Raw genomic sequence first — 14651 nt, forward strand, 5'->3', positions numbered from 1 at the left:
TAAAATGTTTGAATTGACTTATTTTAAATTTTTACTTTTAAATCAAAAAAATATTACAAAATTTTAGCTATGAATTTAAAATCTTGTCATGGCTAATATTCTATGAATTTAAAAGCTAGTCATGGCTAATATCTAGTAATAGCTACAAAAGTTCAAACTTACGACTATCCACAAATTCATAAAATTTCTTAACTACAAAAATTAAATTGACAATGTTAATTTTTCAACTTTTTTACTAATATCAATCCCCTCTCATATACATCCTATCCACTTCGAATACATCTCTCCCCTTCGAATACATCCCTTCAATTAAGTAATATATCATTCGCAATTCGTGAACTATGTATCTACAGATTTTCTGATATATTCGAGATCCTATAAATTTAAATGATTTTTGTAATTTGAAAAGAGTAGAGATATGATGTAATTAGTTCTTAATACTATGAGATTTATGTAAATTTTACTTATTTAATTTGTCAAATTGTCTTGTCACCGCTAGTACATTTCACTCTTTCTTATATTTTTAGCTGATTGTTAAAAAAATATTAGAATGGCTCAAATTTAGAAGAATAGAAGTGTTCAATAGGTACAAATCTGGATTTAAATGTCTAAATGAATTAAGGGGATAATTTTAAGAGAATTAATTAAGCCAAAAATAATAGTACAAGCTTTATGCTAGGGTACTTATTTTCTTTAAATCATTATAATTTATAAATGAATTTATGTCACTAACCTAAAAGGTGGCGGTGGGTAGCTATTTTTTGTTTGTCAAAAATGCCCTTAGCAGCTGTATAAATTGGAGATAGATTAATCATTAATAGCAAGCAAAATAGATATAGATTTATCCATAAAAACAATGTCTACCTCTTTGTAAGGGCTCTAAGGTCGCCGGAATAAATTTTCTTATCTGCATCTTCTCCGGTAACAATATTATAATAGCAAATTAAGGGCAAAGGCAATACTTGTCTATTTAAGTTTTTTATTTTAATAAAAAATTGGTAGACATTTTGTCTAGTGGTATAATTTTATTTTTTTAAAAAAATAGAAACATAGTGTTTGATTTTTTTGTAATAATTTTTGCATAATTTAGAAAGGTAATTCGTTCGATCCTTGTTAAATTTTAAATAAAATAGATCAAAATAAACTAAATTAACATAAGGGCTCATTAATTCACCCAACCTACCACCAACATGGGTTGTGGTGCAGTGGTGAGACCGTTTCACCCTTAATCAGAGATCTTGGGTTCGAGCGCTGGATATGAAGAAAATTTTGTTGGGAGCGCTATCCCCAAATGGTCCTACGGTAGGCGATCCAGATTTAATCGATGCTCCAATTTTCGTACGCGCACATGTATGTTTATAGGATGAAAGGGGTGTATTTAAGTTCAGTTAGTTAAATAGATGAATATTTTTAAGGCTATCAATAATTTGAGTACAAAATTAATAATTCACACCCAATTTAAAAATGTTTACAATATTTCTTTCTAAAACATCAAAACTAAGAGTCATTGCTTAACAATACAAATAAATAAATATGTAGACATCTTAATTCAGATAGGTGTTGTTGTTAGGTGACCATTGCATATTGTGGTCCATAAATGCTTGAGTTTAAAAAGCTACCCCTTTCGTCATAATTTATATCGTGGTAGATTACACATAAAAAAAATTGAGTAATATTTTTTCAATTTATGGTGCAGAAATAATAAATTTAGATAGTTATGTGATTATAAATTATCTCATTATAGATATATGAGAATTTTAAAATTTAATTATATTTAAATATAAAATATAAGTTTATAGTCAAATTAAAAGAAAAAAAAGAGACAAAGGGTGTGTTCGGTATGGAAAAAATTGTAAGTCAATCTAGATTATATATTTAACTCGAATAATTCCAACTTTTAGAAAGACTAAATTAATTGAATTAAAATAACTCACCCAAACTTCATGAAATGCAAGGAAACTCCTCTTTTTCTTCTTCTCCTTCTCGTTGCTTATTAATTTGTGGTTGGAATTATATATGTAATGTTCCATTGAATTTATATTGTTATCCTTTATGATTTGGTTTCATTTGGTTGAAAAAATTGTTGGATCTTATTGAGCTTAAGAAAAATTGTGGAAGATCGACGGTATCTATTTATTTTTGAAGGTTTACAAAGAATCCAATAATTGAAAATTTGTTGTGATTTATATGAGAAGGTTGTATATCAAATTTGGCGTAATTAGAAGTTGATTCGGACCGATTTTGAAACAAAAAATGTATTGGTTAAGTTTTTACACAACAAATTATAACAATCTATCAAAATTTTATATTTCCTCGATTTTAATTTGTTTGACCTACTTTTCTAGTCTATTAAAAAATGACCCTTTCCAACAAATCCTTAATTAAAATTTTCCACGTGACATGTTTAAAACAACAAAGATTAAAGGACATTTTGATACATTCGACATTTTTTTTAGATCAACAAATTCAAACATTTTCTTTTTATTTTTAAACTTTGGCGTCAACGAAACGAAGGACCTAACAAATTCCAACACTTTTAGAGTCTTCCTCTCCACCTTCTCATTATTTGGTTTCAATTGGTTGAAGAAATTGACGAGCAGCATTGTTTGATTTTATTGAGCTTTAAATGTCGAGGATCAAAGATAAAGTAAATCTATTTATTTTTGAAGATTTACGTTGAAGCATTGATCATACTGGTGAAATTTTCACACAATAAATTATAATAATCTATCAAAAATTTATAACCAATTCTGACAAATTATCGAGATTAGATTATGATCAAATTTCAAAGAATAATCCATATCATAGTTTTAGTTCGGATATCCACAAAATAATTTGCATTATATTTTGATGTTCCACTACAGTATCCAAACATCTCCCTGGTTAAATTTTTGCACGTGGATTGATTGAATTGTACCACGCCGATATCCTAAGGGGTCGTTTGGTGTAAAGGATAAGTACAAATAATCTTGGGATTAAATTATAGTACCACTTAATTTGTTGTTTGGTTGGCAAGTTCGGGATAACTTATCCCGCGATTAATAATTAATACCGGGATAAGTTATCCCTCCCCATGGGTGGTATAGTAATCCCGGGATAACTTATTCCGGAATAAAATAGGTAAATGACAAATATGTTCCTTTAAATCCTTTTTATACACCATTTTTCACATTTATGTATATTTACATTCTTTTAATACCATGTATAATAATATTTACTACTCCTTATTTTTATGATAATTATACATATTTTTCTATTAAAAAATTACACTATATAAATATAATTTTTATTTATGAATTTATTTGACTAATTCTTATGTTTATTTTATTTTGATTTCTCATAAATTTTCTTCTCTTTAACAAACTTAAGAGGGAAGTTCTGTTTTTAAGCTAAATAAGAAAAAAGTTATATTTTTAAATACACATGGTACTTATCACGGGGATACATAAACAAAAATATTTAAGTTGAATAAAATAAAAGTTTTATTTTAAAAAATGAATAACTAAAGTTCGCAAAGAAAAATTTAAAAAGGTCAAATAAAGTGAAGGGTAATTTTGTAAACAAACAACTTGTTCCTAAAATTTATCAATATATAATATTTTAAATACAACAAACCAAACCCTTAATAAGAAAAAATCCCAGGACAACTTATCCATCATAACTAATCCCAACATAACTTATCTCATTATAACTTATCCCATCATAACTCATATTCAAACCAAACGACCCCTAACAGTTTTATATATTTATGTGTGTGGATGTCTTAGTACGTTCAGAGGCGTATCCAGGATCTCAAGAACATGGGGGCACCATTATCTTCAAAATATACAATTAATTCAATTATATAAATTTTACAGTGAGAACAAGTTGACGAGCAAGTAGGTAGTAGCAATATTTATATAGTAATATATTAGCAAAAAACATATTCACTTACAATTGTCCTCGACGAGTTTTCATATTTTGAAAACGGTCAGTAATGGCGTCATTACTTACATTTTTAAATATACTACGCTCTATATAGCAAACTAAACAACCATTCAAAAGATCTTCATCCATCATATTACGCAAATCATTCTTTATATACTTCATTGATGAGAATGCTCTTTCCACGGTTGCGGTAGCAACATGAATAATCAAAGTTAGCTTCACAAGTATATACACAAGTGACCAAGTTTGATCTAGTTTTGTCTCTATCATCACTTTTGCAAGATCCTTGATTCCCTTCAAGTTGAGAAACTTGCTATCACACTTTTGAGCATAGACAATAAAATCATCAAGTTGAAAATTGAGTTCCCGAATCTCTTTATCACCAAACTCACTTGGGTAGTACTCGGCTAGTTTCATTATCTTATCCTTGTGAAAATTAGCAAATGAATCAACCGGACTCAAACTAGTCATACCGAGGAGCAAGTCACTAGTCACCACATCAAAACATTATTGAGTTTTTGAAGTGTCAAATCAATGACGGCATAAAATACTTCCACACGAAAGTGATGCAAATATCAAATATTGTACCTCTTATGCTTCGACTTCCCATTAGAGTAGTCTTCATTCATTTTGGGAATTGAAATTCCATGTTTACCACAAAATAAGCTAACCTCATCCATCATAGAGTCCCATTCATCCTCTCTCATCATTTGCAATCGTTTCTTTGAAAGGTCAAGCAATCCCATAGCATTAACGATATCTTGATCTTTCTTTTGTAAAACTTTAATCAACTCATTCGTCAATAGCAACACCTTAAACATCAAGTGCAACATAAAGACAAATTCAAATTCATGAATCTTGCTCAAAATATTTTTCGCCGCAAATCTATCAAGATGATATGGACAATCACGTTTCATATCCTTAATCACATTAACAATTGAAGAAAACAGAATCAGGAAATTGTTCAAGGTTTTAAAATGAGACCCCCAATGAGTATCACCCGGTCGTTGGAGGCCACGTTCTTGATTCAAACCTTGCCCTGTATGAACTTCTCCAAATTTAAGCAACTCTTCCAACTTATCTTCTTGATGTTGTCGAAGTGAATCTCTGCGTTTAAATGAAGCTCCAATAGTATTCAAAATATTAGTAAGAGCATAAAAAAAATTATTCACATCCGAATTCTTTTTGGAAAGACCTACAAGTGTCACTTGCAATTGGTGAGCAAAACAGTGAATAGAATATGCAGATGACGTATCTTGTAAAATCAAAGACTTGAGACCATTTATTTCCCCTTGCATATTACTAGCCCCATCATAACCTTGACCACGTATTTTGGATGTACATAATGAGTGATCCAAAAGCAAAGAATAAATTGCCTTTTTTAATGATTGAGAAGATGTATCATTTACGTGGACAATACCCAAGAATCGCTCTATCACCATTCCACTTTTGTTGACATATCTCAAAATTAGAGCCATTTGCTCCTTATGAGAAACATCCTTTGATTCATCAACTAATATTCCAAAATAATCACCGTCCAAGTCTTCAATGATAGCCTTAGTTGTTTCTTTAGCACAAGCCTCCACAATATCTTTTTGAATTGTCGGACAAATCATCATATCATTTTGTGGAGCATTACCTAATATTACTCTTCCCACATCAAAACTTCTATCCCCATACCATTTCAAAAGTTCAAGAAAAGCACCCTTATATTCGGAACCTTCACTTTCATCATGCCCACGAAATGGAAATCCCGATGTCAAGAGAAATCTTGCTACATCAATTGAGGCATTTAAACGCATCCGATAATCACTTCTTGCCTTTTCACTTTGCTTGTCAAAAGAAGATTGGATCGATTGTCGTTGGTTTTTCAAATCTTGCATCCTATTGAAACATTTATGATGGATACTATTTACCTTACCAACATGTTTTTTGAATCTTTCTAAAGCTTTGTTCCAACACCTAAAACCATCTCTTGTAAATGAATCTCCGGCATTTCCACGACTTTCAAGTTCATTCTTGAACAAATAACAACACAAACAAAATGCCGCGTCTGCTTTAATGCTATATTCCAACCATTGAGATCTTCTCTTAAACCAAGTTGGTCGAAATTGACGCATTTTTTCTCCAAACTTAGTTTTAGGGAAGATATGATCAACAGGCTGACATGGCTTTTTTTGAATGTAATACCTCCTTACCGCATCTCGAATATTAGGACCATAAGATGAAATAGGCATTCGATCTTTGGGATCTGCTTCAAGAGATTTAAAATCAAGCATATTATCCATATTTGAAAGTGGAAAAGAATTTGTATGTCTTTGAACTTCCGGAGCAACTTGTGAACTCACAAATGGTTGATTAGAGCTAGAACTTGGTTGGCCATCTTTTGGCTTTGGTAACTTGATGAGAAACTTATCCATTTGTGATTTGATGAATTGATTGTAAGAATTATTTTACCTACAAAATTAAATATTCACCCTTCTATTCAATCTTATAAAAACAAAATAATTTTTAAAAAATATTAGCACAAATAACAAGTTTACTAATAAAAGAATCACAATTATTAGATAACTATTTAGAAATCAAGAAATTCTTATAAATTTAAATATTCAAGCAATCAAATAATGGAACCACTTCATAAATCAAGAAAAACATATAAAACAAATGAAGTACATTAATAAATAATTTTTTTTTTAGATAACATACCTTGTTACTTGTTCTCAAATCTCACTTCTACTTCACCATGAACAACAAAGTGAAAATGTGGAAGGAAGCCAAAAGAAGAACAATATGAATATATGATGTCTTTACTCCTTTTTACCTTTAAGTTTAGGGCTTTGAAAAGTCAAAAGAAAAAGTTAAAATAAATAAATAAGAAAAACGTCTAAATAAAGAAGGAAAGGAGAAAAAGAAAGTAAAAAAATATAATTTGACTTTATTAACACTTCTAGCTTAAGGCCTAGACATAGCTAATGCACTCTAAAAATATGGGTATTTGAACCTCTTTTTATTTATAAATTATTAAAAAAATCTATGAAAAGTGGCACATTTTGTTATATTAATTAAAAATTTAAAATATTAATGTGGATAGAAAAATTTGAACCACAAATCTATAAGTTATGCACCCCCTATTTGTACTTACTTATCAATATACTAGAGTATTCTTTTTAACCTTGGGTTCACCAATACAAATTTAAAAAGATAATTAGAAAAATAGTAGTATTATATAGGGGTTAGGAAGGGGAGGATGGGTGCATGTGAACCCCCTCCCCTTCATGTACATACGCCTCTGAGTACGTTTCGGTAGGTGGTGTGTTTAGGTGATCATTCATGAAATTTTTGGTACAAAATTATTAGATTAAATATTTATGTCACTAAAAATTATGTCATTAAATATATATGAGAATTTTAAAGTTAAAATATTTAAATATAAAATAATTTATTTTTAGACAAATTAAAAAAGAAAAACAAGAGACAAAGGGTGTGTTTAGCTTAGTTTTTGGCTTATCACGTGTAAGTTAAAAAATATAAACTAGAATCTATTTCAATTGATTTATTTTATGTGATATTAAGTGGTCCATGGAGCCATAATTACAATATTCCAAAAGAGACATTCCAATGTTTTTGTACGAGCTACTCTGAATAATTGTGTCCAAATTAGGCTGTAAATATTTATATATGAATTTTTCTTAGCTAAAAAAATTAAATTCATATTTAATATGTGGTCCAAATTCATAAAATATCTTAGCTACAAAAATTAAAATGACAGCTAATTTCTCAACTTCTTTACTACAATAAAAGTTGAGAAAATAAAACTGGGAACTTTATGTAGCTTCGCAATGGAATATTTATTTTTTCACTTTTAGGTTGAGTTAAGAATTTACAAGAGAAAAAAAAGGAAAAGAATAAAAACTGAATAGACAGTTAGTTGTCTGTCGCGACTTTCACACAATTATGGTCTATGAGTCTATGACCTATTGGGAATTGGCTAATTAAATTTAAATTTTAGTCACACAATAAAAGTTGGTGTAACAGTAGTAATTAAAGTATTTGAAAACAAAATCTTGTAGCTATATTGTAACACCCCGTAACTAGAAAGAAGTTAAAAAATGGAAATAATCATTTTTGGAAAGAATTTAATAATCTGGAAAATTTGTTTAAGTGTGTTAAGTTGAGTTTTTGGTCAACTTCAAACGACCATAACTTCTATCTCAAGATGAGTTAGGTGTGTTTCCAGATATCGTAGGAAATATCTAGGAACAATCTTTCCAACAACGTCACGTTTGCGCGATTCCGAGTTCGTATGAGTGAGATATGCACTTTGAAAGTTGGGTTGTTTGGATAAGGAAAGTCCAATCCGAATTGTTGAAGGGTATTTTGGTCTTTTCCATACCCAATTAATTAATTACGTTTTTGGTAATTATTTTAAGGTCTAAACAGATTGAATTTAGTTTACTCTTTTGGAAACTGAGTTAGGGTTTCGAAAGAAGAGAAAAGAGGAGAAAGAGCAAGAATCGTCAAGATCTTTAAGAATCGCTTGTGGATTTCGTCAAGGGGTGATCCCTACGAGGTATGCGAGTTCACACAGCGTTGGGTTAGTTCACCTACGTGCCAAACATGTTTTATTCAGTGTAATTTCGTCCTAAAAAGATTGAGAATTTGATGTTCTTGAGTTGTATTCTTAAATTGCTTTCGTTTTTGAATTTGGGATGAGATTGAGGAGTTCTTGAGAATTTAAGATCACTTATTAGAGTTGCTTTGAGTTAGATTATTGTGTATACGTTATGGGTACCTGAATCTAAAGAGATATGGAGAAAAAGAATTGAATCTAGATGAATTGGGGCTAGAACACGAAGAAGAAAATTAGTCGGGCAAATCTGGGCATTGGCTCAGCGTCGCGGACCTGCTCCTCAGATTTGAGAAAAATCTCTTCGCGTCGCGGAGCGATCACTGACCGTTCTGCCTCAAAAATTATTTTCGCGATCAAAATTTAAATACATCTCCGCGTCGCGGACCAGCTTTCAGACAGTGATTTCTTGATATTTTCTCATGTTTAGCTATCTAAAAACACTCCTAAACGTCATGAGATCTTTCATATCACAAATCTCAATCCTTGAATCCATAATTCCATTCAAGGATCAGTTAAGAGTCAAGTCAAGAGAAGTTATAGAGTCTTCCAAAAGTCTTTTACAAATGATTTAACTTTGTTTTAAGACTTGAGTTTTGAGTTCAGTAAAGAGTAAAGTTGAAGTTCATTTCTTCAAAAGTATATGGGGACTATGTTTTCCCAAAAAGTTTAAAATGTTTTCACATTTAAATAAGAACGTAAATTGAGATTTCCAAAGAGCCTTTGAGCTAGTTTTCAGAAAAAAGCATTTAACAATTAAGCAAGAGAGGAAACTTTGATTTCCAATATAGCCGTTGAGCTAAATTTTAAAAAATTATCTCAAATCACAGAAAGAAGTATGTTTTTAAACATAAGAGCTAGTATTATATTTAGGGAGTAGTATTGAGCACTAATATGGAGGAGAGTTCAAACAACTCACAGCCCCCATAAACCATGTAGGCATGGGTAGAAAAGGGTCATACTTTTTATATGATTCCTTCAGTGCTTTTTAGCATAGACTAGTAGATCCACTTAGTAGTTCAAGTTCTATATGTTGACAACCAATTTTGGACCTCCACAATATAAATTAATCACCGAACTTTTTAAATTCCAAACGATTTGAAATAATTAGTTTTATAAAGTTCAAAATATTTTTCAAGTTACTTTTAATTAATTTTATCATTTTAATAATTTTTAAGTAATATATATGTTTTATATAATTTTTTATATAATTAGTATCTTTTATAAACATTTTGAAAATCATCTCAAAAAGATTTTAATTTTAGTAAGAATTTTATTAAATTAGTTTAGTTTAAATTATGATTATAATTTTGAATCATTAGTTAACAATTAAGTTAATTATTTTATTTCGTTAAGATGAAGAAGCTCGTTAATTAATTAATATTAATTCGTCTTATTTAGGTTTTAGCCGAATTATTAATTTAACACAGTTTGGCTATTTCTTAAACTCCAAGATCTAACCCATCTTTGATCTCACCTTAAACCCAATTGGAGACCCAAGTGAGGCTAATTCTCAGCCCATTCCATTATTTTTAGTAGCAATTCTCAGGAACCCAACTTAGCCTATTAATGCCTCCAATTCCCAGGCCCATTTCCACCAAATGAACCAGCCCACCAACAATTCAATACAACAACAATCCAACAGCAATACAATGCCAATGCCCAACCCCCGATGCATCTTCTTCTTCTACGCAAGCAGCCCAGAAAAATGAAACCAGAAAACCTATGTCACAGTCCAGCACGCCCAGAAATCGTACATGTCGCGCCCCCGTCCCTCTGTCCTTATCCTTTTGTATGAGCAATGTACTTGGATTAGCCAAGTGTTGCAATCTCGCGTGCCTCGTCGTTTTTTGCTCAAAATCAAAGTCCAAAATTATTGTCCGTTGAGAATTATATAAGTCTGGTACGATTTCTTGCTGGCCAGCCTTATCTCTTTAGAAGGGAGATTTTTAAATTTCTAATTTGGGAAATTCTCATCAAAATCTGCCCTATTTCTCTTCTTATATATACTCTTCTTTGTTTAATGCTTTGGGGGATTTTTTAGACATTAATTTACTACCCAAAAAATGGAGTTAATTTCATCAAAAGAAAGAGGATTTATCCTCCAGAACAGATATTTTTTAGCTTCTTTTACTAGATTTTGAATCCTTTGGAGTTTTTTGAAATCGGGTGAAGCTCTACTTGTGGTGGTGGAATCACTTCGAAGTCGTTGTCCTAGTCTTGCTGCTCGGAAAGAGGTAAACCCTCTCCTAATTTTAGTTCACGTTTCTGCTACGTTCAATGTGTTGGTGTGTTTGATTCTCAATTGTTAAGCTGTTTAAATGTTAGAAATTTGGGGTTGTTTCAACTCATTGTTGGTTTCAAGTCAGTAGTACAACTTTCTGTTTAGTCAATCGATTTTGCAGTTCATTCCTTTCTCGTGTAAACTCGGTTTGCTTCATTGAATATGGTTTGTTTGCTTCTGGATATTGATAAGAGTTGAGGTTCTTCATCTCATTTTGTCTATTGTTTCATCTTTTAGTTTCGATTGTAACTTGAATATGTGTATAGATAATGGAGGGCTATTTTTTTTATTGTTGTTACTCTTGTCGTCTCAACTTTCTTGGCATAGCTGTGATTAATTTTCGTGCCATACTAAATCCTAGCTTGTTCTTGTTTATCATGAATCTCTAAAGATGTGAGGTGTTCGATGTCGCTCTCTTCGTTCTTACACCACAAGTTGGAGGAATGAAGCAAGACATCAATAGTTTGAGTTTATTTAGTGTTTTATATTTGATGTTTTGAATTTGTAGCTGATTGTTTCAATTATGTTAATTTTCATTCATGCTCTGTCTGTTCGAAGTTCATCTTGTATGTGATAAAATTGGTGTAGATTCTTATTTGGTCTGAGTTGAAATCTTTCTCATAATGCAGTGGTGTCCTGTTCCTATTGTGTTTATCAAGCATACGTTCTTCTTTTCTTCTCTCCTGATAGTTTATGTTGATTGAGTTTCATTTGTAATTCAATCTAAGAGCAATTTTGTTGTTTTAACTTTGCTTTCGCTGACTATGCATTCATGAGAAATGTAGAGTTGTTCATGTCGTCAATTTGAGCTTAATGTATTTTTGGCAGTACCAATTTCTCTCGTTTATCTTCACTGATGTGTTTGTGTTATCAAACTGTGAGAAATATCTAGTCATGACCCCATTCATTCTTTCATGCTTTAGTTGTTAGTTGATTTGCTGCTTTGTGCTTGTCGAGTCTAAAAGTACATGATTTTTGAACATTATGCTAGACTTGCGATTAGATTCATTTTATTTTAAGTTTACTGTTGATTGTAATTCATTTAAGGGTGAATTTAGATCAATTAAAATTTATGTGGTTGCTTTGCTACTGCCCTTGCAAATAGACACTAATGTATATTCTTTTATGTTCTTTTCTTGCATGAATCCGTTCAAGCCTCATGGGCTTTCACCCTCCATCCGCATTTCATTTGGGCAATGATGGCCCAAATTTCTTTATCTTTGAGTCAGCCAGCAGAGAATTAATGAATATGGTCAAAATCGAAGACAAAACACATGCAGAAAATCTGAGATATATGCTTCCAAAGTTCAAGAAAGGGCTATATACCGATCGTATATAGCGGTATACACCAATATAAATGGTGAAACATTGAGATACAAGTAAAAAAATGTCAAAATACAGAAATATAGGGTTGAAATTAGAAAGGCAGGCTTCGAAGGTCCTAAAAATGGACTGTATATCAGTCATATACATTGTGTATACATCAAATATACATTTGGTGTATATCATGACATTTGAGAGTGAAAATACGCCCAAAGGCCCAAAAGAATGGCCCACCAGCAGAATTTTGATTTAATTAGGCCCAAACTCATATTTTGGGTATTTTTAATATTAAGACAGGTTCACGAATTTGGGCCAAGGACCCGAATTTGTTAGTTCTTCTGTCTTGTATTTATTTGTTATTGTATTGACTAACCTTTTGTTTGAATTAGTTTTATTTAATTAAATTCCCCAAAAGAAAGTCATTTCTCCCTTTTTATATCCAAATTAAAATAATCATATTTTTATTTATTACTTTGTTTTATTCTATTTTCTTAGTTATCTTGTCAACATGAATCATTTTTCCTTAAAGATCCCTTTAGTTTATTTCCCTTCAAAAATAAAAAAAAAATGGATTTTATTACTTAATTAATAATATTTCTAAAGTTTGTCATTTTAGTCAAATCGCCGGTCAACCGCAAGTTAGTGGACATTACGAGGGTCTAACATCTTTTCGAAATGTACATTGAACTTGAACCCTTTTTATTTCAAATGATTTTTATTGTTTAAAGTCGTTTGAATGTTATAAGTTTTCTTAATTTCTTTCAAAAATTAAGTGGCGATTCTCTTTTGAAAATCAATTTTTCTTCAAAATATAAGTTGAGTCGATTTTTCATATCAAGTCATTTTTCTTTTATTTTTTGTGTAAAACAGAAATGGCGACACTGCTGAGGAGTTAATTAAGTTCTAACAATAAGATTTAATTATTTGATTGATTGTTATTAATTACTGAATTATTTATTTGTGCTTAATGTGTTTAAACTATTATAATTGACATTGCATTTCATGACATTTTATGTTGTATGTATAGTTTATTAAAGGACGATTTTGCGAAACCGCAGTCGGATTTTTTTATATTCAACCCTTTTTTCGGAATGATCGACAATTTATTGATTCGTCATGCGTCCAATGATTGTCATGAGTTCCAGCCTAAGTCGTCCACTTGTATTTCCGGTCTTTCAAAAGCCACTCTTAGTCAAATAGCGTAGAGAGAAACCAAATATCAATTTTTTAGTGCATTTTGAACTAAGTCGACCCAACACTCAAGGCATGTTCGGCCCATTAGAAGTCCACTTTATGTCTATTTGGCCCATTTGGTCAATAAAATGACAATCATACTTATATCTTTAAATTTGAAGGATGTATACGGTGTTTAGCAAACCATTGTCTCTTGAGACTGGGAGTTTAGTTGTTTGTTCGAGTCAAAGAGGGATCAAGTTACCATGTTATCGAAAAGCGTGGACACTCAAAGATGATAAGAAATAAAAAAGGACCGCTCATGGAAGCATAGTTTAGGATTGTACCCCTGTGTGGGATTGACTATTTGTATCTATTTTCCCTATTATGTACCCCATTTCAGTTTTATACGAAAAATTTATATAAATTTGGATTTCGAGACAATGGAATGTTTCAAACGACGTTATACATCCATCAAATCGTTAGGCCTACCCTTGGCACAAAAGGGTCACATATCTGTTCATAACGTGCAATATTTGTTTATGTGTCATAACTGCTCGTGTGATTATGTTGCTTTATTTGAAGATATTATAGTTCACTCTTCTTCAAATCGTATATAGAATCTCTAAGCAAATCAAGTCACTATCAAAAGTGCATCCAAATACTTTTCGAGTCTTTAGTTTACCAATAAAACTCAAACTTCATTTTTCATATCTTACTTTTTCATAACAAAAAATGATTCATCATCTTAAATTGAAAGAGATTCACGTGAGTCGAATTACGTAGGACCTGAATTCTCCATCGTGAGATACGTAGGCAACTTTTCAAGGGTCGGTCCCTATCTTTGAAAAATTTATGGTTTTTCGCTCTTACAATGAGATTGGAGTTTCATCTTTATCAAAAATCAGAAGCACGACAATGAAAGATCAATCTACTTTATCTCGACTCAAGTCGACATTTCTGATTCAAATCTCAAAATCAAATAGACAAATTCCTATTTATTCAGCTATTTCCCTATACCTGCGGGTTAGTTCTTATTCGAATGAAGCAACTCTGGTGTGTTTGCTCATCTGTGTGATATCTTGTAGTATTCATCACCTATAAACATTAACATTTTACCTTTTGAGTTATTTTTCTTTGACAGGTACTTAAAACTGATTTGTGTTGAGAAATTGGTTAAACATTCAAAAGTTTTCAAAGATTCCTTCCCCAATTGAAATTTGTTGAAGGAAAAAAAATGACCTAGAATAGTGAGAATACTAGCTTGACTGAAGCTGCTATAGTTCAGCCCCCTGCCATTGAACAAAATGTGTTAAT

The 14651-nt window shown here is 31.1% G+C and overlaps 1 protein-coding gene across 1 annotated transcript; it reads right to left on the reverse strand.

The window, feature by feature from the left end:
• Nucleotides 1–3930: 3930 nt before the first annotated feature.
• Nucleotides 3931–6347, reverse strand: LOC125858690 (uncharacterized). Its single transcript, XM_049538515.1, has 2 exons — nucleotides 4516–6347; nucleotides 3931–4414 (listed from the first exon to the last, which is right to left on the reverse strand). Exons 1-2 carry the CDS (start codon nucleotides 6345–6347, stop codon nucleotides 3931–3933), a joined length of 2316 nt encoding a protein of 771 aa, XP_049394472.1.
• Between the last annotated feature and the right edge of the window lie 8304 nt (nucleotides 6348–14651).

The sequence above is a fragment of the Solanum stenotomum genome, chromosome 3 (assembly GCF_019186545.1).
Source record: "Solanum stenotomum isolate F172 chromosome 3, ASM1918654v1, whole genome shotgun sequence".
Taxonomy (NCBI): domain Eukaryota; kingdom Viridiplantae; phylum Streptophyta; class Magnoliopsida; order Solanales; family Solanaceae; genus Solanum; species Solanum stenotomum.

Coding starts and splice junctions, on each gene's coding strand:
- LOC125858690 (XM_049538515.1), bottom strand. CDS start 6,347: ATGGATAAGTTTCTCATCAAGTTACCAAAGCCAAAAGATGGCCAACCA. Junction 4,415..4,515: donor GGGAAGTCGAAGCATAAGAG/GTACAATATTTG, acceptor TGTGGTGACTAG/TGACTTGCTCCTCGGTATGA.